A 27373-nucleotide genomic window follows, 5' to 3' on the forward strand; every position below is an offset into this window, starting at 1 on the left:
TGATTTGTTGGGTAGCTTTCCAATAAATTACTTGAAACTTCTACGTTAGATAAATAGGTCCATAGAGGCAACCCTACTCTAAAGGACTAGGTCAGCGAGACAGATGAGAAAAAAAGTGTCGTTTCTATGTGCTTCCTAGCTAGTAAGAAAAACTTATATATTTACATGAGCTTGGGTGTCTTTTCATAGTTGAAAATGATGGCTAAGGACTACTAATACACTTCCACATGACCAGTGCATGTAGCCCACCAAAACTTTATGTGACGACTAGATGCAGCCACCACTCATTTCTCATCCAATTAACCATGCCCACATGCATCTAGACCTTAGGATAAGTTAACTCTCTCTCATGCACGATGGGAGTTTGTTATTAGTTTCCAAGCTTATCTCTTTATTTAATTGATTTCCTTGGCTCCTTACATCTTATCCATTCAACCTTAGTCTAATATAACATGCACTCTCCTGTTTACAAGTGCCAAGGCTATTTCTCTCACATCTAAGCACATGCTTTATTTTTATTGGCACGAAGATTATTTTTTATTTTCATTTGCATGGAGATTATTTTTATTTGCATAGAGATTATTTTTATTTCCATACAGATTTTTTTATTTACTTACTTTTCTTGGATTAGCTCATTTATTTATTTCATAATATTTTATATGATAAGTAATACTAAGATCCAGAGAGGTAACCACAGCTTCAAAGAATGCAATATAGAATTAATATGTAAACTAAGCATCTCTCTCACTTAAAATCCTTCTAGGTAACCACGTTATATTTTCTTCAAAAAAAAACTTTAGCAACATCACGTGCAATATAGGTCTTTTTCACTGGAATTATGTGAGCAACCTTTGTTAGTTGATCCACCACTACTAACATGGAGTCATACCTTGCATTTTACTGAAGGTAACCCCATGATAAAATCCATACTTATGCATTCTCACTTCATTTGCGAGATGTCCAAGGGATGCAACATCTTTACCATTTCAACCTGAATCTTTTAGCAGACTAAGCATTGATAAGCATGCTATAATACATCCTTTTTAAAAGTCTAGGCTAAAATAAACTCTTCTTTAGAGTCATGAAAGTCTTCACATACCCAAGGTGTCCAGCTATAGGGCCAAGCCTTGTTCAGAATTCTTCTCTTCAAATCTCCTCCTTTAGGAGGTTGTTGAAGTATAATAGCAATCATCTTCTAACTTGTACCCTTGAATTTTCTTCATTTCTTGGGCCATCTTGCTTTCTTGCTTAAGTAATGTAACAATAGGGGTGAATAATTTGTTTATCCCAATTTTCTTCTTAATTTCAACAGGTAAAGGATTAGAAATCATGGTTATCGCAAGTAAGGAGGATTTTATACCAAGCACATCATCTGTGACCATGTTTTCTTTTTTATCTATATTTAATCTCAAAGTCAAACTCTTGAAGACTTTGCATCCATCTTCTTTGTCTCGTATTAAGGTCATTTTGAGTGAAGATCTACTTTAAGCTTTTCTAATCGATCACCAATGCATAGAGGATAATTTCCCTTTCTCTCTCTAGAGTTTTTCTTATATGGTTTTTCTCTCTTGAGAATCCTTTCATTATCCTTGCATCAAAACTTTAAAAAGTTATAAACATGAATCCTAACAAATCCTATTTTTCTAAGATATTTTTATCATCTTAATACTATTTCTCTCTCTCTATAACCCTAATCCTACTTTCTCTAGGCATGGGGCAACGTTTAATTCATAAATTATTTTTAAATCTTCTAAACTGATCCCATCATTCAATAATTTAATCTAATGGTTCTCTAGACTTAGGTTTACTACATTTTAAAGTATCTAAACCAAATTTCTCTCTCTAAAAGCTGATTAGACCCACGGTTTCTCCCATCCCTCACCAAAGACATACTTCTTAAGGCACGATAAAGATAAAGACCCTGATGGGGTTGAGATAGAAGGATACTCCAATGGTAGGAACAAGTTGAAGCACTATAATGGACCCCTGACCCAATACATGCTCTTTCAAATCCATAAAAAGAAAGAGGAGAAACAAGAAGCTGACAACAAAAAATGGAGGGCATGCCTCGAGGCAAATGACCAATAAGAGAAGAACCAAAGACGTCGTAGACCCCCAAGTGTATAGATCTCTGCACATGTAGCAGATCTTGTAGGCAGATCTCTACACATGTAGCATATGTCTATGATGTGGCTGAAACAAAAACACCCCTGGAACCTTCAGCTAGAAATCTCCCATATAGGCCACCTACTTGGCTAGCCTTGTCACAATGTTTTATCTTGGGAGACGTGGACCTCATTAGGTCACCCACCCCTCACATTACCAAGTAAACAATTCCCAATCCATGATCATCATTTTGAAGTAGAGTTTTTCATTAGATCTTAATTTACGTTAGTGCAAGTTTTATGTGGCACCTCTGCAAGAACAATAAGAGAAAGCATCATCCTCAGAGGGGATGGAATCATGCTTTGGTAAAAATGAGGTTATCTTGAATGTATTAACATTCCAAGCCTCATCATCCAACCATACACCATCATTTCACGTAGCCTCTAACATACAAAATACTCCCCTCACTAATGCATCGGCAAAACTTCATTGACCGAGATGAAGACCACCCCCCAACCGTTGACCTCAACAAACTCTTAGGGAGAGGTCATTAAGAAGGAGTGGGTGACCCTAGCAAGAGTACCCAAGGCATATGCCCACGTAAAGGCATGGTAGCTAGCATTTAGCCCAAAGCCCAACCATGAGCAAAGATTAGCCAAGCAGAAAGACCCTCAAGTGAAGATGTGGCACTCTCAACCCATGTCTCGTTGGATCCCAGTCAAGCTACTCGAAGCCCCAAGGCTTCTATGAGGGAGACCTATATGTTGGGGTCTAAAAATCTCATTGTGCATGCAAACCTTAATCCAAAAAATCTAAGCGAGGATGTTAACCACCTAAGGATCGTCACTTATATGGGTCTCAACAAAACTACTAGTAGCATGAGGATTCTATGAAGGGAATCTCTACATTTGGGTTCCAAGATCAAAGAAACCCGTGCCCATAAACACACCCTCGAATGTCAAATCGAGTGGGTATAGAGACCTAAGACTATGCCTCCGATGCCACCCCCAAAGTGGAAGCATGTATGGAGAGTAGTAAGAGAGCAACCTCAACATATGCCAAACCCATCAACAAAGCAAACCGAAGAAATCATAGATGTGCCACCAAGTCCATGCACAATGGTTCACCCCCGATAGTTCTAATTTTAGATGTCACCTAGGGTGCCAAGTTTTTGACTTTTCCACACACATACCCCCTTGGTATTCTTGGATGCTCCCCAACACCAGAGGGATCACCACGGTCCCATGACACCCCCATGCACCATGCCACAATATCATCCCGCTAGGCCAAAGTTCAATTAAGTGCACTGGTGGGGCAAAGCAAGCAACAAAAATGGTATCTAAGCTTTTGCCGCGTGCATGGGTAAGCAGTTCTCCACCCTTGCTTACAGAGCATGCACAGTATGCCACAAATCCATAACCCTTGTTAGTAACATAACACCCTTGTTAGTAACATAACACCCTTGCTCAAGTGTACAATCACCTTTACCATAAATGATTAAAAACACAAAAACCCAAAACAAAACTAGAAATGTCCAAAAAGCTAAAATAGTCTGCACGTACACCCATACTTGCACATCTTGCACCCCATGAATGTGTACCCACACTTGCACATCGTGCACCCCATGCATGTGCACCCACACTTGCACATCCTGCACACCATGCATGTGCACCTACACTTGCACACCGTGCATTCCCATGCATGTGCTCCACACTCACATCACATGTGCATCCACATTAGCAACTTGTTTAGGTACTCTTGCTAAGGTAGATTCGATGCCCATACAAAGACCTAGCAAACTCGATGTCGCCTCTAACCCTATTAGAGATCTAAAACCTTGACGCCAAGGATGAAGGCCACCCCCAACCGTCAACCTCAACGGACTCTTGGGGAGGTCACTAAGGAGTAGGTAAGAGTACTTTGGGTACCTACAAGAGTACCTAAGGTAGATTTGGGTACCCACTTTTTTACCCAAGGCCCAACCAAGCAAGAAGACCCTCGAGCAGAGATATGGCACTCTCAACCCAAGTCCCACTAGATCCCAATCAATCTCCTCAAGGCCCAAGACTTCTACAAGGGAAACCTATCTATTTGGGTCCCAAAAACCTCGTCGTGTGTGCATAACCCCTTAAGCCAAAAAGATTATCATGTGCGCACAACCCCTTAAGCCAAAAAGATCCAAGTGATGGCCCTAACCTTCCCAATAGTCGAAACTTCAATGGGTCTTGGCAAGGATTCTATGAAGAGAACCCCTCCATCTAAGTTCCAAGATCAAATAAATTGTGCCTTCTTGGACTTTGCAAAAATGTACCCTTGAATGTAAAATCCAAGTGGGTTTGAAAATTACCCCTTTTATATGAGGGGAGTATAACTCGGCTTCGTTAGCTCACATGGGATATTTCGTACTTGCTCATGTGGTTGTTTGCTAGATTGACACTCCCTCCTTACCTTCCTTATGCTCCATGGCACCATATTTCTCAATAGCTCTATCTTAGCTTTCCCCTTATCTTACCTTCCTTATGCTCCATGGCACCATATTTCTCAATAGCTCTATCTTAGCTTTCCCCTTATCTTACCTTTTGGGCACCTATACATGCTTTGGTGTGACATGTCAATGCACGGTCCTTGAGCATGATGATGATTTTGTTAACCTTTCTTTTGTCGCTATAAGAGGGTTGCATCTTTGTGCTGCTTGTACCCTTGTTGGCATCCATATTTGACTTTAATTGAGCTGGAGTCTAAAGCTTAATTAGTTCATTTTCTCATCATTATAAGTGTACTTAGGCATCATCCACCTTAGCTTAGGATTTTGCATCAATTCTTTAGGTCACAGCTTCTATAGCCATAGCTTGAGGTATTATGTTTTTCAACATGGTACTAGAGCCACCCCTCTCCTCATGAGCCTCTCATTTTAAGCTTAGTCAATCTTTCTTAGCCGCATTAGCATTAATCATATCATTTAATCACAATCTTATCCAAACACAAACACAAGTCTGTCACTCATAGCTTCTTAGAATGCTCAATTTGATATGTGCAAGCACATTATCCTATAGATGTAACTTCACAGCATTCCTGGATTGAATAAAAGGCTTGACACAATCTTTTGTCTGCTCTAAAAAATTGGCCCAAGTAGTAATTTGGACTTGTGTCTTCAGATAGCTATATAATTTGGGGAGCTGCTGCATTCGACCATAAATACGATGACTTGAAATCTAAAAGGCTACATAGAATGATCATCATTTCCTTCCATATGACGTTAGTAGGGTGACACTCGTGAAGAAGAGGAAAAATTGGTCTTCCATCTCCTAGACAGAAAAGGTCTTCCATGACCCAGTAAGCTCTTGAATAATGAAGGAATAGATGAAAATGGTCTTTCGTAACCTAATAAGCTCTTGAGTAATGAAGGAATATATGAAAAGTGGATTCTAACATCCTACACTCTAGCCTTACACCAACACACCCATGCTGCTAAACATTCTTTTATAAAAAATCTACAAATTCTAACCCCTTCGTATTCCTAGTTTACAAATTCCCTGCTCTTTGTACCCTCACCCCTTTTCCTAGTTTATCATCAGGCCGCCATCTCTTTCCTTGAGTTATTACCAAATCTCAGCACCCTAATTCACCTTCTTTCTATATCTTATCGAGCTAAACCCCAGCCACCATCATGTGGCACATTTTTTTGAGTTTGCTCGGCATCAACCTCTCTCCACGTGGTTTGGCCACAATCATTAGGTGCATCACCGCCTTTGCTACATTTTCTCTTTTCGTTGCAGGCCACCACTCCATGCAAAGCTGCCGTCGTGCTTCCACATACACATCCATATCCACTCTTCCACGTACACATTCACATCCACATCTATTCTTCACATACACATCCGCATTCATGGCACAAAAGGTGCCATGTATTAACTTATCGCGAGAGAGAGAGAGAGAGAGAGAGAGAGAGAGAGAGAGAGAGAGAGAGAGAGAGAGAGAGAGAGAGAGAGAGAGAGAGAGAGAGAGAGAGAGAGAGAGAGAGAGAGAGAGAGAGAGAGAGATTGAACTCGTTTCTATACCTCTCTGAAGGTTTCTGTCCACGGGGTATTTTGTATGCATTTGTCGATTCTTGTTCTCTGTATATATATAAAATCTCAGCCGACCATACACATGGGGTTTTGCATGCTATGCACAAGTGGCATGCTGTAACTTTGTGTTGCCATTCTACTAAAGCAAGGATATTGTTGGTTTTGAAGTTTTTAGACACAATTCAAGTATGTGGAGAGTAAAGTTTCTGTAGGGATCACATCTAAGTCTTTTGGTTTGGGATCATAAAGGTGGAATACATAAGGCAAAAGGCTTATAAAAAAGTCGATGTTTCAAGTTGTTTCTTTCTACTAAGGTTAAAACATGTTGATATCTCAATCCAATACTTAGTAGAATCAATGAGGTATTAGCCAAGTGTGCATTGCAAGGAATAAAATGATGTGTCATTGCAAAGGAACTTGGCTTGGATAAGATGGTAATGAGCTAAACATGTAAGTGCTTTCTTCTTGATTTATTTACGATTTTAAAATCTATAACTTTTTCATTTGTATATATTGTTTGGTTTTGATCTTCAATATCAATTAAGTATTGTTTATTTACTTTTAAATTATATAACCTTCAAATGATTGTGTGTGTGTGTGTGTGTGTGTGTGTGAGAGAGAGAGAGAGAGAGAGAGAGAGAGAGAGAGAGAGTGCAACATACATACCCATGTGTGTGTGTGTTTATGCCCTTGCATGTTTGTTGCCTTTAAAGTGTGATAAATGCTTATGCGGGGTTGTGATTGAATGTATGTGCATTAGCTTTGGCATGCATTAACTTTGTGTGTTTGAGAGAGAGAGAGAGAGAGAGAGAGAGAGAGAGAGAGAGAGAGATTTATATTTTTTGCTCACATATAGGCACATTTGACTCACATATGTTGAAACATATTTATACGTTTTCTCACACACAAGCACATTTGACTCACATATGTTGAAACATTTAGCACATAGATGACACATGAATGCAGATGCTCAATCACATGGTTATTTGAAATGCAATACTGATCTTTGATCTTTAAGTGAAGTTTGGATTAACACATAGTAGTTACAATTATGATCTTACACACATGTGCATGCACATAGTAGTTACAATTATGATTTATACACACATGCACACAAACATTGTAGTCACAATTAAGTGTGTGTTTGTGTGTGCACACGAGGTATGCAAAAACACACATGCAAGGTGAAAGCTTCTTTTTAAAGGAACTTTTAATACTATTTTTCTTTATGCACATTAACTTTGGCATGCATTAAGTTTATGTGTGTGTGTGTGTGTGTGTGTGTGAGAGAGAGAGAGAGAGAGAGAGAGAGAGAGAGAGAGAGAGATGCCACTCGCACTCACACACACACACACATAGATACATGTGTGTGTGTGAGTGCGAGTGGCATCTCTCTCTCTCTCTCTCTCTCTCTCTCTCTCTCTCTCTCTCTCTCTCTCTCTCTCTCTCTCTCTCTCCGTCACACACACACACACACACACACACAAGGTTAAACAGTCAAATGTACAAGTTCAAACACACGTGTACATACACATAATAGTCACAATTATGATTTTTACACCCATGCGCACGCATATAATAGTTACAATTAAGTTTTATACACACGCACATAGTAGTCATGCATCTACTTACCTATATGTATGTACATAGACGGAAGAGGTAACTTGCAAATTTTTTTTTAGTAAATGAGGAGTAATCTTTCTTTTGAGAAAAGGGTGAATTTGGCTATAGAATTTGAGTGTCATTTTTTCAATAGTCCAAGCTGATTTCAAGTTGTTGGATGGAACGATGTTTTTAAAATTACTGTACGTTTAGATTTGTAAAAATTAAATGAAAATATTACGCTAATGAATATCAAAGAAAGTATAGGCTTGATAGATTTGTATGAAATAGACTATAATGTCTTTGGTGACAAAGATCAAGTACGATAAGTATTTGATGAAGTTATTAAATGTATCCCAAAGCATAAGTTGCTTAGAAAATAAATATGGGTGTGTTCTTCTTCTGTGACCACCCACTGGTGCTAGCAGGTCACTTTTGGTTTTTAAATAGCTTGTTGTTTTGTTAGGTAGATACTATTTTTGACTCTCATTCTTTTCTTATACTCTCTCTCTCTCTCTCTCTCTCTCTCTCTCTCTCTCTCTCTCACACACACACACACACACACACACAAAAGATAATGATTGTTATTAATGTAAACTTTGATTATGTTTTATGGAGAGACATGGCATTATATATTTTAAAGTTGACCCATGATAATAATAAATTGTCAGATACTATCTTTTTTTAGGAGATGACACAAATAAATTGTCAGATACTATCTTTTTTTAGGAGATGACACAATTGGGTTTTTTTGGACACCAACCTAGCCCAAATTGGGAAGTTCTTAGCTTTGATGGATGGGATGATGATAATTCCCAATATATTTATATAGTCTTATACCCATATAGGGTAGAAGACAATCTCAAGCTCCTCTTAATCAAAGAGGCATTAGGATTACTAGATGCCTTTTACATTGTGGGAAGCACATGTAGGAGCTCTGAGGAAAAGGGCTTCATTTTTAGGGAAATACGGAAGTGCATTCCGATAAGGAAATTGGTAAAGGTAATGACGTAATAATTTTTAAGACCATTGATGGATGTATCCTCTCATCCTCTCTCTCTCTCTCTCTCTCTCTCTCTCACACACACACACACACACACACACACACACACACACACACATGTAATGCAAAAATAGTTATTCTTACCCCTTTTTTTTGTGTTTGGTATGAAACGTGGCTGGGATAGTGCGATAAAAATAGAGAGAACATAAGTTTTATGTTGTTTTGGGGTTTGTGTGTGATTATATAGAGGCTAGCAGAAGGACGATAGCATTAAAATTGGTGGATTCGGATACATTCTCTCTTTAGTTTGAGGTTAATTTTATTTTTGCCTTTTTTCTCTATTTCTATTTGTGTGTTTGCAATTAATATGTGATGCATAGATAAAGACATTTTTTATGTTCAAAAGTTTGGTTAGTTGAGAGAGAGAGAGAGAGAGAGAGAGAGAGAGAGAGAGAGAGAGAGAGAGAGAGAGAGAGAGAGCACATTAAAATACTCTCTATTTCTCTTTCTATCTCATCGAGTGTTTTAGTATTGATAATTTGTATAGAAAATGTGAACATAATAAAGAATTTTGCCTATCTAATTCTAATACTTCTCATTTATTAGACCATTGCCTTTGAGATTTTAGAGAGAGTTTTCCAATTCTAGACTTTTAAAGAGACAATTATCTGTCTCGCAACATTGTGTACTTTTTCTATAAACGAGATATCTACATGCATATAGTGTTGGTATACAATTGGCATTTTAGGGTTATGTTACATGTTGACAAAGATATAAACAGATGTTTGGAGAGTCTTGAGATATTCATTTTGGATTTCAGCAAAACGGAGATCCAGAATGATAATAGTAGCTCAAATGCTATAGTGGCTGCTAATGGGGCTTCTAATTCAAAAGAAGTAGCTTTGTCTACCCCGCTTGAGTTGATGAATATTCGAGCTGCAAAACACCTTGCTTGGTCAAGGTCTCCATCTGGACAACCAAGCTCTAAACGTCTACAAACTATTACGTACATGTGCGAGCGCACTGAGAAAAAATTAGGTTGCATACTTGGATACCCTTTGGGATGAGATCCATGGAAGTGGAAGCCAAAGGGGAGATACACCAAGAGATGAGTTGACACATCATCTTCATCGCATTCTTAACAATAGTGGTCGCATGGAGGCTAACCAACTAGATATGATTTCTTTCATGGAAAATATGCATGTTGAAATTGGAGAACGTCTAGGTGGAATTAACAAGGAATGTAAAGAATAAGTCGATTCTCTACAAGAGCAAGTATGTACATTAGGCTTGGAGATATTGAGTCCAAAGATATCAATTAATTGACTCAATGTTGTTATAAAAAAGATGAGCTGTATGTTGGAAACCAAGGTAGTTGCCTAGAGATTTTGTGAGAATAATAATGTTTTTGCTCAGGGGACAAATTGTATTGCAACTTTCGAGATTTAGCTCTTTGTGGTGATATTTATGAATTTTCTATTTTCTCCAATTATTTATATCTCTCTTTCTATTTTGTTATTTCACTCTTCTTAGTATTTGTTATTTTGGTTTTTGAAGGAAGTCGAAGATGGTTAGAAGCTACATATACCTAAGTTTGAGCCGAGCTCGTCAGCTTCGAATTTTGGATTGGCATCTTGAAATTCCACTTCATGGAAGAAATAGACAAGGTTTAAATGAGGAGTTAAAGACCGTAACTCAATGGTAATATTATGCATATAGATTACAGATAAGGGAAGATACAAATGCCTACCTTCTGCATGGTGGCTGACTTTTGCACAACGGTACATTGTTGATGCATAGTAGCATGTAAAAATCAAAGATTAGTATAGATACGTAATAACCAAAAAGCATTGCGTGTTGAAGTATACCAAGGGCTTGCAGATATGGTTAATACAAGAGATGGGGTCAATAGAGTTTCTGGAGGCATTGCTGGACGTAGGATAGTTCTACCATCTACATATACTAGGGGCCTCGACATATGCATAAATTGTATCACGTATCAATGGCAATTGTTAGGAAGATAGGTAAGCCTAACCTCTTTATTACCTTTACTTGCAATCCTAAGTGGGATGAAATAAACAATGCTTTATTACCTTTACTTGCAATCCTAAGTGGGATGAAATAAACAATGCTTTACTGCCGAGTCAGACTGCCCAAGATCGACTGGACTTGATGGCACAAGTCTTTGTTGGAATTAGGGTTGCAGGAAAGCACACAAAGCTTGGAGAAGAAGAAGCAAGAATGCACACAACATAAAGTGTATTAGATTGTGTCAATGTACAAAGATAAGTTAGCCTTAGAGTGATGGGCGTATATACAAGCCGGGGGAAAAACCTCCTAAAGAGGGAAAAAGTGCCCCGGCGGTCCTAAGTGTGTTCACACACATCACTGCCTATATATATATGGCAACAAATCCCCCCCTGGGAGTGATGGTGTGAACGAGAGCTGGCACTCATGTATAGGGGAGTGCCATGCCCGAAGTAGATCAGTCCACAAAGGGGAGCAAGCCCAAAGCTTTGCGGAAAGCTTCGTACTTCTCACGAGGAAGCGCCTTTGTGAAAAGGTCGGCGCGGTTGTCCTGCGTTGGCACATAGGCCAAGCTGATCTCTCTTGCTGAGAGTCTCTCCCTGACATAGTGATAATGCACCTCAATGTGCTTTGTGCGAGCATGAAAAACTGGGTTTCTCGCAACTGCCAATGCACTCTGACTGTCAGTGAAGATAGAGGTGGCAGACTCCTGTCCAACACCCAAGTCAGCCATAAGCCGTCTGAGCCACACACACTCAACCGTAGCTGTGAAAGCTGCCCTGTACTCAGCTTCACAACTAGAAGTGGCCACAGTAGGTTGCTTCTTGCACAACCAAGATATGCATGAGCTACCGAGCATGAAACAAAAACCACTTGTGGACACTCTTGAGTCCGAAAAAGCATGTAAATCTGGCGGCAACGATCCCCCTTGGGATAAAACAACCCAAGATGTATGGTGCCACTCAAGCGAAATATGCGTTTAACTGCCTTCCAATGTTGAGACCCTGGGCTATGCATAAGCCTGCTCACCTGTGAGACTGCAAACTGAATGTCCGGCCTCGTAATGCATACATAAATGAGGCAACCAACAGCTGTCTGATAAAGTGTGACATCAAAGTGATCTTTAGCATCATGAAGACTCAACTTCAAACCTGTCTCCATTGGAGTAGCAATAGGCTTGCAGTCTTCAAGGCCAAATCTCCGCAACAATGTCTCAATATACTTTGTCTGACACAAAGCAATACGTCCATCACACTGCTTAAATTGTATCCCCAAATAATGATGCAAATGCCCCAAATCTGACATCTCAAAAGAGGCATTCAAATCAGCCTTAAAATCAGCAATATGACTCTCATTTGGTCCTGTGAGCAGCATGTCATCGACATAGAGAGCAATGATTAGATGTACACCATCCACATGTTTAACGTACAAAGTGCTTTCTGACACTTTGTTTTCCTGCCCTCTTTGAACAAAACCACGAGGCTGCGATACATACACCTCCTCGTGCAAATCTCCATTTAAGAACACAGTCTTTATGTCCAACTGATGTACATTCCAACCATTATGAGCTGCCAATGCACAAATGCTACGAATGGTAGTCATACGACAAGTGGGAGCAAAGGTCTCATCAAAATCAATGCCCTTTTCTTGAGCATAACCCTTTGCAACAAGTCTAGCCTTATAGCGATCAACACTGCCATCTGGCTTTCGTTTCAACTTAAAAACCCACTTACATCCAATCGCCTTTTTACCAATAGGCAAATCACACAAAGACCATGTACCATTCTTCATTATAGCATCATATTCACTTTGCATTGCAGCCAACCAATTTTCTGAATTTTGTGCCTCTTCAAATGAAAGAGGTTCTGCCTCTTCACACATACTAGACACAGCCAAAGCATAACAATCTGATGCATAAGAGGCATGCTGAAAACCTGAACGAGTACGACTAGTCATAGGTGCATCAATCTTACTATCACGCAAGGTTTGCACCAGCCATTTAGGCATACCTCTAGCCTGCTCATTTTTAGCTCTATCCTCATGAATTACATCCTGTAAATCTGCATCAGAAATAGGCTGATCTATGATGTCGTTTGAAATTTACATAGGCTGAATATTTGTCTCATTAGGACTTACATTTGAATTCCCACCTGTAAACAGAGGCAACAATGTATCAAATACATCCCGTGAGCTCACACCTGTCTCTTTGGTACATGATAATAAAGGCTGCACAGCATCTTCCACAAAAACAACATCTCGACTAATCAAGATACGCTTTGACTTCGGATGATACAATCTGTAACCCTTGCTCTCAGCACTATAACCAACAAAAATGCATTTGACAGCCTTATCATCCAATTTTCTGCGTTGTTGCACAGGCACTAAAGCATAGGCCAAGCAACCAAAGACACGCAAGTGGCTAATAGAAGGCTTCCTGCCATGCCAAGCTTCGTATGGAGTAATAGACTGCAAGGCCTTAGTGGGACACCTGTTGAGTACATATGCAACACACATGACAGCCTCAAGCCAAAACGCATGTGGCAAAGCTTGGCTCTTGACCATACATCGTGCCATCTCCATAAGTGACCTGTTCTTCCTCTCAGCAACACCATTTTGCTGAGGGGTATACGGCACTGTACATTGGTGTTTTATCCCACGACTAGCCAGAAATGCATCAAACTCTTTAGACATGTACTCCCCCCCCTCGATCAGAACGAAGGGTGCCCACAGTACAATTGGATACATTTTCAACCATAAGAAAAAACTATTTGAAGCACAAAAACACTTCGGACTTTGCCTTCAGTGGATATACCCATGCATGCCTTGAGTAATCATCAATGACAGTCACGAAGTACAAGTGTTTACCAAATGACGGAGTTTGCATAGGCCCACATACATCACTATGTACAAGCTGCAATTTGCGAGTGGCCCGCACAGAACCATCCTTTGGAAACGCAGAACGCTGCATTTTGCCTAAAATACAGCCTTCACAAACATGTTTCAATGGTGCCTCAAGAGGGGGCAATGAAGCAACCATATCAAATTTCTGCAAACGCAGCAAACTAGCAAAGTTCAGATGACCAAAACGAGCATGCCATAGTTTTGCATCTGAAACTGCCTTTTCATCAGAAACTGTATTTGCTGAATCTTCCACACACTTATCTCATAAGAATTGAGCCTATACAGCCCACGAAACAAGGTGCCAGATACAATAATCGTATCACCAGAAGTCAAATCATGAACAGTACATCTGTCATCCACAAATTTGACTACAAGTCCAAGTCTAGCAAGCGCAGAGACAGACAATAGATTCTTCTTTATCCCTGGCACATACAAAGCATCTGAAAGTGTGAAAGCGCTGCCATTTGCAGCAGTAAGCATAATTTTACCAATGCCCTTCACTGGGTAAGAAGCATTATTGGCACATGTGACAGTATTCCCATTAGGGACAGCCTCAAGAGAAGTGAATATATCACGATGCGAGGTAATGTGCTTTGTAGCACCACTGTCAAAATACCATACATGAGAGTCAACAGAAACTGCCAAACAAACATGCATATTTCAGCCTACTGGCTAGTTTTTCATGTAACCAATAAAAGGATCTTTTTCCCATTTAAAAAAAATCACTATTTTCATCGTTAAGGAGGAAGGATGAGAAACATTCAAATAAATCCTTGCATTTGTGAGAGATTATCAGGTTTTAGAGCAGGCTAAGTTGCCCAGTTTGCCCAGTGAGAAACATAAAGGTTCCATGGGTGACAGGGCACAGTAGAGTGTATGGAACCAGGAAGGACTTTGATGACTCCTTTCACTTGTGTAGAGGTTGAGAGAACATTTTATTCCTTCCCATGTCAAAAATGACCAAGATATGACGACTTCACAGGTTTTCTCTTTATAGATGGAGGATCAAAATGTGGCGAACATATCACTCATGCGGATGCTTCTACAAATGCAGATTCTGCAAACGTTGTGCAGGATACAGAATGGGTGTTTAGCGTGTATTGCCAGTATGACCCATCTGTCTATTGTGGCTGCATTTGACTCTTTCTTCTTTGCCTCTTTAGCCTTTAGCTTAGGTCAATTCTTAATGACATGATTATTTGCCTTACAATAGTTGCACCTGGTCTTTTTCTTGCCTTTATCAAGAACCTTCTCAGTCTTATTGTTGCTACCTGTGGAAGGAGAAGAAGTTGCAGACCTACTAATAGAAGAAGAAACAGTGGAAGGGGCTGCCTTACCACTTCTTCTCTGCTGGGCAGCAATAAATGCTTGATCAACTGCACGCTGCCTGCTGCTCTGCTGGCCCTGTTTTTGCCTGGACTGCGCTTCTTGCAAGAGCTTGTTGACTAAAGTATCATACTTGACAGCATCAAGTCTGTCCTCATTAAGAAGTCTCCACGTGGAAGCAAAAGTCTGATATGTCTCAGGTAAAGCATCAAGAACAGTCTGCACAAGAGAATGATTAGGAATAATCTCACCTGCAGAAATCAACTGTTCTTTGAGATCTTTCATCTCAGCAAGAAAAACATTCATGTCATCATCTTCTTGCATAATCTTCAATTCTAGCTCTTTATGCAGGTAAGCGATTTTTGCCTCGTTACGACCTGCATACAAACGAGCTAGAATATCCCAAGCTTGTTTTGCTGTTTTAGCTGAACGAATATGTGGGGTGATGTTACGTTTGACAGAAAGTGTAATCAAGGCATGAGCCTGCGCATCTTTACCATCCCAACGAGCTTGTTCAGCAGTGGGTAAAACAGTAGCAACAGTAGAGCTGCTAGAACCTGCAACATCCTCAACAGATCCTACATCCACAGAACCTGGACGTACATCCGTACCCTGCACAATGTTCCACACTCCTTTTGCAACCAAAACATGCTGCATCATGTATGCCCAAAGTGGATAGTTGCTGTCTCCATCCAGTTTGTCTTCAGCAGACAACATGCGAAATACATCATTGCTGTTATCAGCCATGGCCACTGACTGAAACTGATGCAAAAGCTACCTGTAATGAAGCAAAGACTGAACAGAAGATAACTTGTGCTATGTAGCACAGTCCACAATAGAACACGTATGCCTGTTTTGCAGAAAACTGCACTGTCAAAATTTCTGCAAAAACATGACGAAAACACCTGTGCAGAACTTGAAATGCAAAAACAGAGCCCGAAACGACCTCAGATGCAAATTCTGAGAACGCGAAGCCCTTCGGGCAAATTTGTAGAGTATAGGGACCTGCAAGCGCTCGTGAAAACTCACCTCAATCGAAGGACGTGAGTCAGAGGGTGCTGGAGACGTAGCCCTGGGAGCCGATGCCTGCTCTGATACCAATTGTTGGAATTAGGGTTGCAGGAAAGCACACAAAGCTTGGAGAAGAAGAAGCAAGAATGCACACAACACAAAGTGTATTAGATTGTGTCAATGTACAAAGATAAGTTAGCCCTAGAGTGATGGGCGTATATACAAGCCGGGGGAAAAAACCTCCTAAAGAGGAAAAAAGTGCCCCGGCGGTCCTAAGTGTGTTCACACACATCACTGCCTATATATATATATGGCAACAGTCTTCTATGAGAAGCATAAGAATATGATTCACTTATTGGTGAAAAAGCATTATTTGGAAGAGTGGTGGGATTTGTTTCTGTTATTGAATTTCAAAAAGGAGGTTTGCCATATGCACGTATATTATTGATATTGGAAAGTGGATGTAAACCGACTGAGATTGCTTACTATGATATGCTGGTATGTGCTAAAGGTGATGTTTCTTGAGTTGCACAACATAATCAGTCATTGTAATATTCATGGACCATGTGGGGAACTAAATATGTGCTCTCCTTGCATGGTTAACAGGAGTTGAAAACATCGTTATCATCGAAAGTTTTATGAGACTACTATTGTTGATAACAATGGGTATACAACTTATGTGTGGTTAGACGATGGTAGTTTCATCCAAGCAAAGGATCATAGGGTGGATAGTCAATGGGTTCTTCCATATAATCCCTTTCTCTCTATGAGATACAAAGCACATATTAACATAGCAGTATGCTCTACTATTACAGTAGTGAAGTATTTGTATAAGTATGTATATAAAAGACATGATAGAGCTACTATAGAGTTGCAAGATACACATGGGGTTATCGACGAGGTTAGTCAATATCTGGATACACGGTACGTGTTTGTGTGTCTAAGGAATGCTGGCGCTTATACCAATATTCTTTGCATGATGAAAAGCCTGATATACAAAGGTTTCATGTTTATATTTCGATGCAAAATAATGTGATATTCAATGACCATGATGATTTGCGCAGTGTAATTAGTTGTGACAAAAACCAGAGAACTACTCTCACCGAATGGTTTAGAGCTAATGAATTGTATGCAGATGCAAGTGAGCAGTACTACCTATGCATGTTACTCATAGTAGTGTGTAAAGGTTGTAAATTTTTTGAGGATGTACGAGCTGTGAGTAGACAATTGTATCCCTGCTTTAAGGTTGCATGTGAAGCCAGAGGAATGGTGGAGAGTGATGAGGAGTGGTGTATGTGTCTTCAAGAAGCTACATTTCAGAAAACAGGATTCTAACTACATCAACTATTTGTCATTATACCGATTTTTTGTGAGCCTATATCCCTTAGACAACTTTGGAGCAAATTCTGCATCAAACTTTCAAATGATTTTTTTTATGGCTTGCAGAGAGGGTGTGCTGATGTTGGTGTTTCTCTTTCCATAGTAGCGAAAAACTAAGCTTTGTTGCACATGTAAGAGCTCTTACAAAAATAATATGGCAAACAGCTACATGATTTTAAAGGGTTGCCTATTCCTGATAGATCAAGTGTTGCTACTGTCAACAATGGTTTGCTGATGGAAGTGATGATGTTTGATTCAGTTTAACAGGTTGGTTTATCTATATCCATGGAAAGGAGTCTAAATAATTGTTAATCAAGAGCATTTAATACTCTCCTTGTTTGAGGCTGTTGCTTTTGAACAATGGTGATATTTTTTTCCTTGATGGACCAAGTGGATCAGGTAAAACATATCTTTATAATGTCTCGCTATCTCAATTACGTGGAGAGAATCAAGCTGCTTTGGCATGTGTACTATCCGTAATAGCTGCATTGTTACTTTGAAATGGTCGTATATCACACTCACGTTTCAAAATCCCATTGGTTCTCAATGCTTCTAGCACATGTGGTATTAAAGAGAATAGCCCGTTGGCTGAGGTGTTGAAGCTTGCAAGGTTGATTATTTGGGATGAGGATCCAATGATGCATTGGTATGCCTATGAAGCATTGGACAGGACATTAAAAGATATGTTGTGAAAAAGGGGTCACATGAGGATATTGTTGATGCAATGTTGTGCCGGTCATACATTTGGAGATATATGGATGCTTTAAAGCTCACCAAAAACATGCGGGTCAAACAAAATTTGTCAAATGGACTTTACAAATTGGAGATGGCTCTTTAGGCCATCCAAACAATCAAGGTAGAGTGGTAATTCTACCATGAATGTTGATCCATGGAAACTCCATTTTGAGTTTGGTTGAATGGGTGTACAAAGATGTTCAAAGAGTGGAGGATTATGCATGCTTCTTCAAAGACTGTGCTATTCTTGCACCACAAAATCTAGAGGTCGATGAGATTAATGAACTAGCCTTGAGTGCATTACTTGGTCTACCTTAGTGTAGACAGGGTTGTTTCATCTAAGAATGACATAATATTGTATCCAATTGAGTCCTTGAATAGTTTGAATTTAGGTGGTGGGTACCTATCTCACCGCTTGCTTCTCAAGATAAATGCTCCTATCATGTTGCTTCACAATTTGAACCCTCGGCGGGGGCTTTGCAATGGTACCAAACTGATATGCAAGGAATTTCACTCAAAGATGCTAGAAACAGAAAATATTACAGGTACAAACATTGGAGACAGGGTCTTTATTCCCAGGATAACATTTATACCAACTATGCTTGAATTGCCTTTTGACATGAGAAAGAGATAGTTTCCTGCGAAGCTAGCTTTTGGTATGCCAATAAATAAGTCCCACAGACAAACGTTGAGTGTGTTGGACTTTATTTGGCCACACATGATGTTTCTTTTAGAATGATAACTATTTTATTGTGATACAAAGACATGAAGTTTAATAAGAGTTGGATGGCAAAATTCCTTTAATTTATCTCACAATGGCGCTACCCTCGTCGGTAATATTGAATTGATATATATAAATCTACTTACATTGTGTGGATTAAATGGCTGACATTGAGGTAACACTACCATACAGATCTACAATATGGAGTGCCCCATCTATTGCTCAAGGGATGGTTCAAATTGTTGATATGGTTGTAGGGGCTCGGTGAATTCATGTTTGTTTTTTTAAACATTTGGATAAGCAAATGTTTTGCTTTTGACTTGCTTTCGTTTACAGTGGCTTTATTTATTTTTATTGCTTTACTTGAAATACTGAACGTCTAATATATATATATATATATATATATAGAGAGAGAGAGAGAGAGAGAGAGAGAGAGAGAGAGAGAGATCTCAAAATCTTTATTTGATATGACAGGTATATTGCTTAGCATGGATGTGGAAATGAGATTATTTACATTTATTTATGGTGATGGGGACAAGATATTGAAGGTATTCTTATTTGACGTTTGCTATAATATAGTCATCCTTGTTTAGGTGTGTAAAGGCCTCCCTTGTCCGATGACCAAATAATGTGATGATGTGGAAGCACTGATAGACGTGTAAATTGTTTCCCGCCTTTTTTTTCCCAGCAGAAGCAGAATCGGGCAAGAGGCTGAGCCAAGATCGACCTTGCTGGCAAGACCACCATCATCGTCGTCATCTTCATCATGCCTTCTTCTGCAGCACACGATCCTTCTGATGCCTCCAGTGACGAAGAATTCGCTGCGAAAGATGATTCATCCCAGGTGCATTCATTTCACCTGGTATATTAGGGTTTTCTCCCGCTTGAACGCTTTCTCACAAAGTTTTCAATTTTGATTAAAGTTTAATACTGCATGACATTTTGAACAGTTTCTGTCTCCGGTGCTAGTGTAGTGGCAGTATGCGGTAGTGGCATACGCTGACCCCCCCCCCCCCCTCCTCTCTCTCTCTCTGCGCATGCATGCGCGTGTCCAGAAAGACCAGTAAACACTGTTTTTTTAATCCATCTGAAGATACATATACAAGGGTTTAGAAAAAGCAGAATCACATCATAAGAGTCAGATATTCTGCTCAAAAAGAAAATCTAGAAAAATAGCAACTGAAACTGCAGCAGCCCTCGTTAATCATGGCAGCATGGCTAGGGTTAGTACCAAATCTGCCCTTCCTCAAGGCAGTGATCCTGTAGCTCTGTGCCAATCAGGCGTTGCATTTCCTACTCTTCATTCGAAGTAGGTAACTGACCACATTACGGGAAGTGACACGAGGATCTGTAGCCGAACATGATTCCTCAAGGAACTTCTGGATCTGAGATGATGGTAGAGAGCTGATGTGGGAGATGATTACGGAAAACAAATTCAAAATGGTGGTAGAGAGATGATGACAGGAAGAACGTTTGAGATTATGATGGCTGTAAGGAGCTGATGACAGAGATGATGATTTGTAGCTCCTCCACAGAATCCCCACCCTGGGAAATGATGGCACTGGAAATCCCCATGAGGCCTCCTTTTCCTGTCGCTAAATTGGCCTCTGAGCACCAACGTGACATGTCCTGATACAGACAGCAAGTACTGTTGAGTTGTCCTGCATTTATGTACCCAGTCTCAGCAGTTTCTTGCATCTCTTGCATCTCCACCAGACCATATCAGCTATTCTAGCTTTGGGCATACACACCAAGAACAGCTACTTGCCCAATGAGAGCTACAGCTAACTATACATTTTTCTCTATACTGATCATGGTTGGACTCATCTGTATTTTGTCCAACGGAACCCAATATGATGCTTATAATATATGGAGTTATATAATATATTGCACTGTGTGTGTGTGGCGGTGCGCGTGCATGTGCGCATGTCTCTGCTTGCTTGTTGCCTTCTTTCCATTTAAGAATTTGAATAGATGCACGCGGATTGACAGGCCTGCTTTGTATTACACTCTGGTGGATCCACATTGGGTGGTTTTGTTACCAATGAACGGTCTCCCAAAAAGTCTACCACCTCCGGCAAACGGAAACAGGCTGCCAAGCAGGATATGCTGCTGTTTATGCCTCCTTGCTTTACAGGTGAACCAGATGACTGTGGAGTATGGCGTATGGAAGCTTTTCAAACTACGTGGGAGAGGATCGAGGAAAGCATCAAGGTCACAAATATTCAGAAAGCCTTAGATTTTTCCACCTCAGCAAAAGAAGTTCAAAATTGCTCGGGACAATTATTCTTTTTTGAGCAATTTATTTTTGATGCAGGAGGTCTTTGAAGTCCACAACACAAAAGTTTTCAAGGAAATTCAGAAGTTTGTACATGACACTTTGTTCTGTGATGCCCAACTTGAGCTCTACCTATCACCAAAGACAAATAAGTCTGCTACCACGTGCTCGAGTGCAAGGGTCAGCAAACAGTTGCATGCAGCTTTACTGTATTTACGTGAGTATATCAAATCTACATTACAACCTTTATTTGTCTTTTGAGCACTGTTATCTTCTCTTGCTTGTTTGGAGCTTATTTGCAGGCACTGTAGACTCTTCTGACCGATCACATTATGCGCAGAGCTGATTTGGAGCTTGTTTGCAGGCAATGTAGATTCCTCTGATCATACAACGACCTTTATTGAGCTCAAAAATTACTTAAGGAAGAATGATTGTCATGTGGCCAACCTACTTCCACACAATTTCTCAAGCAAAGCTGGAGTAGGTGCCCCCCTCTACAGCATGATGAAACAGATAGTGAAAATCAGTCCCGATGTAAGCCATTGTTCTCTTTTGGGAGGGGATGGGAATGCTTTTATACCTTCACATTTATTCCTATGAATACAATGTCAAAAAATAGGATGCACATATGTGTGTGTGCGTGTGTGTGGTGTATGTGGCTGGTACATCACTAGGAAACAACAGTTAAAGTGGATTTTTGACAAACTTCATGCCAAGCTCCACTACTGGAAGCTCTCCACCTGGCCACTCCATGTTAGGCTCCGGATTGTCCAGTCGATTATCATGGCCTATGTTCAGTACTATTTGCCTTTGATACATTGGACCTCTCAGGACATTTCTGCTTTCATGTCTCATGCTATGGAGCTATTATGGAAAACAAAGTCTTCTGCTAAAGCTTTAAGACTTATGCAGATGGCAAAAGTTTGTTCCCCGAGGATGCATGGCGGATTGAATGTGCTGAATATTGCACATCATGTCTTGGCAAGGAAAATTCCTCTTCTACTCACCTTTTTTCGTCAGACGCAGCCATGGACTCATATGCTTGCAACCATGTGCACGGCCTTACGCACTTCTGCACATGGTGCATGGATTACTGATCACTGGGAGGTCATTTTGGGCAGATTTGTAGGTTCTATCCCGGGCTGCCCTTTTGCCACTTCACTTATTTGCGATTGGAAACAGGTCCTTTCGCATGCTCATTGGGGAGTGCTGTTTTTGATTCTCCATTGGCCCTGCAAGAGCCGATTCGGGCATACAATCTCAGCAAATTGGGGATTAGGTGCATAAATGATGTTGTTGATGCTACTGGTCAAATGCTTTCCTTCCCTCAGGCTATGGCTTCCTATCCACTAGCCATGCATCACAGGTTCATTTGGGGGAAAATTGCAGACTTGTTGCAGCCTTTTCTTCCCATCCCTCCTTTATCTAATAGGGACAGATTACAGGATTGGCAGTTACACCCGGTGGGCTCAAATTCTCGTCCTATTATTCTTTTTGACCTAACGGTTAGGACGACATACTCTCTCCTCCAGCCATCACCATGGATTCATTCACATGCTAATTCTCTTTGGCATATGACAAAATCACTTGCTTGGTGGTGAAAGAATCTTCGCAATTTATGGAGGAGTAAATTGCCTCTCAAGCAAAAGCTTTTCCTATGGCGTTGTCTTACAGGTTCCTTATCTGTGGGGGTCACTCTTGCAAAACGAAGGATTGCATCTGCTTCTTGTCTTCGATGCATGGGCCCTTCTGAAACGGTGCCTCATTTGTTTTGGACGTGCTCCAGCACTAAGGCCTTCATCCGCAAAATTTCCATGTTACTTCGCCTTCGTTTCCCTAACTCTTTTTTTGGGAAACACTTTTGGCTTTTTGGCATACTCGCTACAACCACGGTCCATTACTCTTTACTTTTGTACTGGGTCAGATATTGGGCTTTCTGGACCATATGGCAGGATCACAACATGAGATATTTTGGAAACCGTTTTTGCAATCTTATCAGTATTTTAGAAGCTCCTTACGGCAATCTGTTTATGATGCTTGCCACCAAGGAGATCTTCATCAGTCATGCCTGGAAATAGTTCCTCTTTGCTTCTGATTTCCCGTTGAGGCTCTCCGTTTTGGAGACTCTCATGTAAATTTCTTTGATAATATACTGTTCATGGATTTACCAAAAAAAAAGAAAAAGTGTGTGGTGTATGTGCATGTATGCAGGGGTGTCTCTTATCAGTCCAAGACCAATAACATACTGTAGGTCTCTATGTGCAGACAGCAGATATGGATGTTTTGGCTTCTTGGCATAGAGATGCAGCAAATGCGAAGTTTCCAATTGTTATCATAATAGAAGATGCAGAGCTTTGCAACTCGATGGTTCTGACAGACTTTATTGTTATTCTGAGGTAGTAACCTTGCCTTTTTTTACCTTGGGAAGGTCTATCTATGATGTGCATCTACTCAAAGATAAGCTGTTTTGAATCTCAGTGAATGGATAGCTGAGCTACCTCTTGTACTTATAATGGGCATGGCAACATCAGGGGAAGCTATGCGGCTTCCAGCCTCAGCTGCTCGTCGTTTACATGTGCATAACTTCATGCTACCATCACCCAACGAGTACCTGGAAGGCATTATCAAAGGAGTGCTACTGAACCGGACTCTATTGTTTGATATCGGCTGTGATGTGCTAAGGTTTCTCTTGAGCCATTACCAGAAGTATGACAGCACAGCCACATCTTTTCTCAGAGCTTTGAAGGTGCGTTTCTCCTGGCTGCTTCTTTATAGTAAGATTTTTCACATCTCTAAGTCATGTGTTATGTGATAAAGGATATATTTATTGAGAGCATATTGTTTTGGCAGATGGCCTGCATGGAGCATTTTTTGTCACAACCTCTGAGTTTTCTGTGTACAAAAGCTCTGGAATCTTGTAATCAGGTTAGCATGATTCCTACACTTCAGAAACTGTGTGCGTTTGCCAAGACATGCAGATGAAAAGCTTGGTGACTCTACCAAAGATTGACCTGGTGCTTGTATACAGACACACCTGGAAGAGGTCAGCAATTCTCTCAAAGGGACACTCCTTCAGTATGCTTCTATGCTTCCATCAGTTCAGAGGTGCAAGCTTTACAAATAGAAGGCCTGTCTTACCGCTTATTTATAATGATATCAACCTTTTTGTTTGCATAGTTGTCTAAACTCAGGAGATGTCTATTTTGCATGCATACATGCACGCATGTATGCATGTGTGTGTGCATTTATGTACTGACGTATCTTCAGACAAAAACAAGTGCCATATAGATATCCCAAAGCTACTCTTGTTAAATGCAACATGCAAGGCTATTTTCTGGCTCTTGCTTGTATGCTAGCTAGATGTGGCTTTGCTGGGGTGGTTGTAGATAGCAAGTTGGTTGAAGCAAGCAACTCAACCTAAAATAATATTTTTGTGTGGTTGAAGCAAGCAATTTGCTGATGGTCATGACATTGGCAAGGAGATAGTTATGGCATTGTGTACACTAAAGGAGCTGAAGGGAAGGTGGAGCATAACTCTTCACGTAAGCTTTTTTTCCATGTGATGCTTTCGTGTAAAATTTGTTTCCACTATTTCTAGAGTAGAAAACCAATTATTTGTATCTTTGCCTTCTTTAATCTTCTTCTACAGGACTTTGGTTCTGCAGCTATCTTTAGACTTAAAAAAGAAAAACATATCTTTGGGGCACTTCAGAGCTAACACATATGGGGGAGCTCCATATGTGTTGCTTCCTTTGGAGGGGGTCACGTCAACATTGCGGGGTGTGAGCCATATTGGTGGCACCTTGGTCTTTCTGAAGAAAAGAAACTTACCAATGATCAAACAAATGCCTTTCGACTTCTTCGTGGCTTTGAAGTGTCTTGTCCTATATCAACTCCAATACCTCTGGGTTTGAAAAGATCAGTATAGCTTATGCTCACCGTCTTCCATGAATATCCAAAGTGCTGACAGCATGTTAGATGGTAAGACTGCTAGTCATCTCACCATGAGAATCCAAAAACTGAGGGGTCTCAACTTGGTCTCATTGTGTCTGCAATGTGCTCCCTTTAGCTGCCAATCCTCTTCTATCATCCTCACAATGGATGGAAGGATTTATTAAGCTCACACTTGCTGAGATGAGCCAGGTCATCTCTAGATCTGCAGAGCCGTCCCAAATATAGTTCTTTCAATTTCTCAACAACAGTGCAAGAACTTGTATTGGACTACTTGAACTTCTACGAGTATGTAACTTGTGATTACAATATTTAGTTCTTTTATACTGCCTCATTTCCAGAGTCTCCGACCCAGTTCAAACGATCCTGAATGCTTTTCCTGTCCAGTGTCTTCTTGCAGCAGGTAAGCTGCTTGGAATGGATTCTATAAAGATTCTTTCAGAAATACTAGAGCTACAAACACATAAAACATTGCCAAACTACATAGCACTCGAAAGTGTGGTGTCAAATGCTGACAGTTTTTGGTTGGGACATCATGAGGATACCAACGCGATAACGAATTTACTTAAAAAAATGCGGTAAGAGTACTCGGTACTATCATTGAATGTGCTATGCACTCCATCGTTTGCTGCATTGGTTCATGTGTTATAATGCTGCGAGTCGTAACAGAGATGCTCCAGAGCCAACCATACATAGCATTCTCACAAAGTGGATGAAGCTGACAGAAAATTTCAGAGAGGTTGGTTTAATTTCTCTTGACTTTTTCTACGGTGGATAACTTTTTTTTTTTTTGGCATGCCTTTGTAAAAGGCAGGTCTAAGCAATGGTTCTTTTTCGCTTAAGAGTAGCCAAAAGACAGAAAATCTTTCTTTCTCTCTCTCTCTCTCTCTCTCTCTGCTCTTTCTCTCTTTGTTATATGCATTGTACTTGCAAGCACTGTTTTGTGGAATCTTTGGAACCACTGTTACATGGATTGCAGAAGATATGCGATTGAGGTGTACTATTAATCACTTTGGTGCAATAACCGGAGAGGGAGAGAGAGAGAGATTAACGTCTACGGAAGACCCCAAGGGCCTATGAGACCAAAAGTAATACAATGGTACCATGGATATACTGAGCCATGGAAAACTGAAAGAAAAAGTAAAATGAAAACATTTTGACAGTACATGTGATCAACAGATGTTCTTGTGTAGAGTGAGATATGTTGTGATCAGCTTATAACGATACCCGCCTCGGCCAGAACCAATGTGATGGTGGAGTGAATGTCAAACCTTTGTGATGGGAGCGTGTCATGTCAGCGGAGAACCTCGCAAATCTGTCTTTGTGTGGTGGAGGGACCTAATGCTCTAGGTCGGGGACATCTAGCTCGCAGAATGGATCGAGCTCTCTCGCTAAAAACTCCTTTGGGGTGTGGAGTTGGAGCGTGGGTGCGGGTGGTGGGCTCTGATGTTGTGGTAGAGGAATTGTTGTGGGCAGGGGATTTCGATGTGGATGTGTGTACCACAAAGAAATCAGTGATGGCTCTCTGTGAGGTGTCTTGTCGGAGCCAGGGTTGTATCTCAGCATGTTGCCTCAACACTACATCCCTGTGTTGTCTGAGCTCTGTCAACAAGTACATGCCCAAGCATGGGGGGAGAGAGAGAGAGAGAGAGAGAGAGAGAGAGAGAGAGAGAGAGAGAGAGAGAGTGTTATTAACGTCTACGAAAGACCCCAAGGGCCTATGAGACCAAATGTTATACAATGGTACCATGGATATACTGAGCCATGAAAAATTGAAAGAAAAAGTAATATGAAAACATCTGACAGTACATGTGATCAACAGATGATCCTGTGTAGAGTGAGATATGCTGTGATCAGCTAATGATGATATGTGCCTCGGCTAGAATTGATCTGATGGTGGAGTGAATGTCAGGCCTCTGTGAGGGGAGCGTGTCATGTCGGCAGACAACCTCACGAATTTGTCTCTGTGTGGTGGAGTGACCTGATACTTTGGGTCAGGGACGTCTGGCTCGTAGAATGGATTGAGCTCTCTTGCTAAGAACTTCTTTGGGGCGTGGAGCTGGAGCGTGGGTACGGGTGGTGGGCTCTGATGTCATAGTAGAGGAATTGTTGTGGGCAGTGGATTCCGATGTGGATGTGTGTACCACAAAGAAATCTGTGATGGCTCTTTGTGAGGTGTCTTGTTGGAGCCGGGGTTGTCTCTCAGCATGTTGCCTCAACACTAGATCCTTGTGTTGTGAGAGAGAGAGAGAGAATACACTAGA

The 27373-nt window shown here is 40.6% G+C and overlaps 1 protein-coding gene across 4 annotated transcripts in view; it reads left to right on the top strand.

Moving 5' to 3' along the window:
• The first annotated feature begins 19550 nt into the window (after positions 1 to 19550).
• Positions 19551 to 27373, top strand: part of ORC3 (origin recognition complex subunit 3) — a 39765-nt gene continuing 31942 nt past the window's right edge. For 2 of the 4 annotated variants that reach the window (XM_086798762.1, XM_086798763.1), the window contains exons 1-11: positions 19552 to 19724; positions 20873 to 21094; positions 21198 to 21375; positions 21523 to 21692; positions 23424 to 23554; positions 23637 to 23904; positions 24009 to 24083; positions 24187 to 24263; positions 24604 to 24700; positions 25497 to 25687; positions 25779 to 25848. In XM_086798762.1, the coding sequence (XP_086654888.1) occupies positions 19647 to 19724; positions 20873 to 21094; positions 21198 to 21375; positions 21523 to 21692; positions 23424 to 23554; positions 23637 to 23904; positions 24009 to 24083; positions 24187 to 24263; positions 24604 to 24700; positions 25497 to 25687; positions 25779 to 25848 (1557 nt within the window). In that variant the 5' untranslated portion in view covers positions 19552 to 19646. Of the gene's footprint in view, positions 19725 to 20872; positions 21095 to 21197; positions 21376 to 21522; positions 21693 to 23423; positions 23555 to 23636; positions 23905 to 24008; positions 24084 to 24186; positions 24264 to 24603; positions 24701 to 25496; positions 25688 to 25778; positions 25849 to 27373 lie in introns of all 4 variants that reach the window. The other 2 variants (XM_086798771.1, XM_086798768.1) reach the window with 2 other exon arrangements.

This window comes from Cibotium barometz, chromosome 1, assembly GCF_041138505.1.
Source record: "Cibotium barometz isolate CiBa-2024 chromosome 1, ASM4113850v1, whole genome shotgun sequence".
NCBI lineage: Eukaryota > Viridiplantae > Streptophyta > Polypodiopsida > Cyatheales > Cibotiaceae > Cibotium > Cibotium barometz.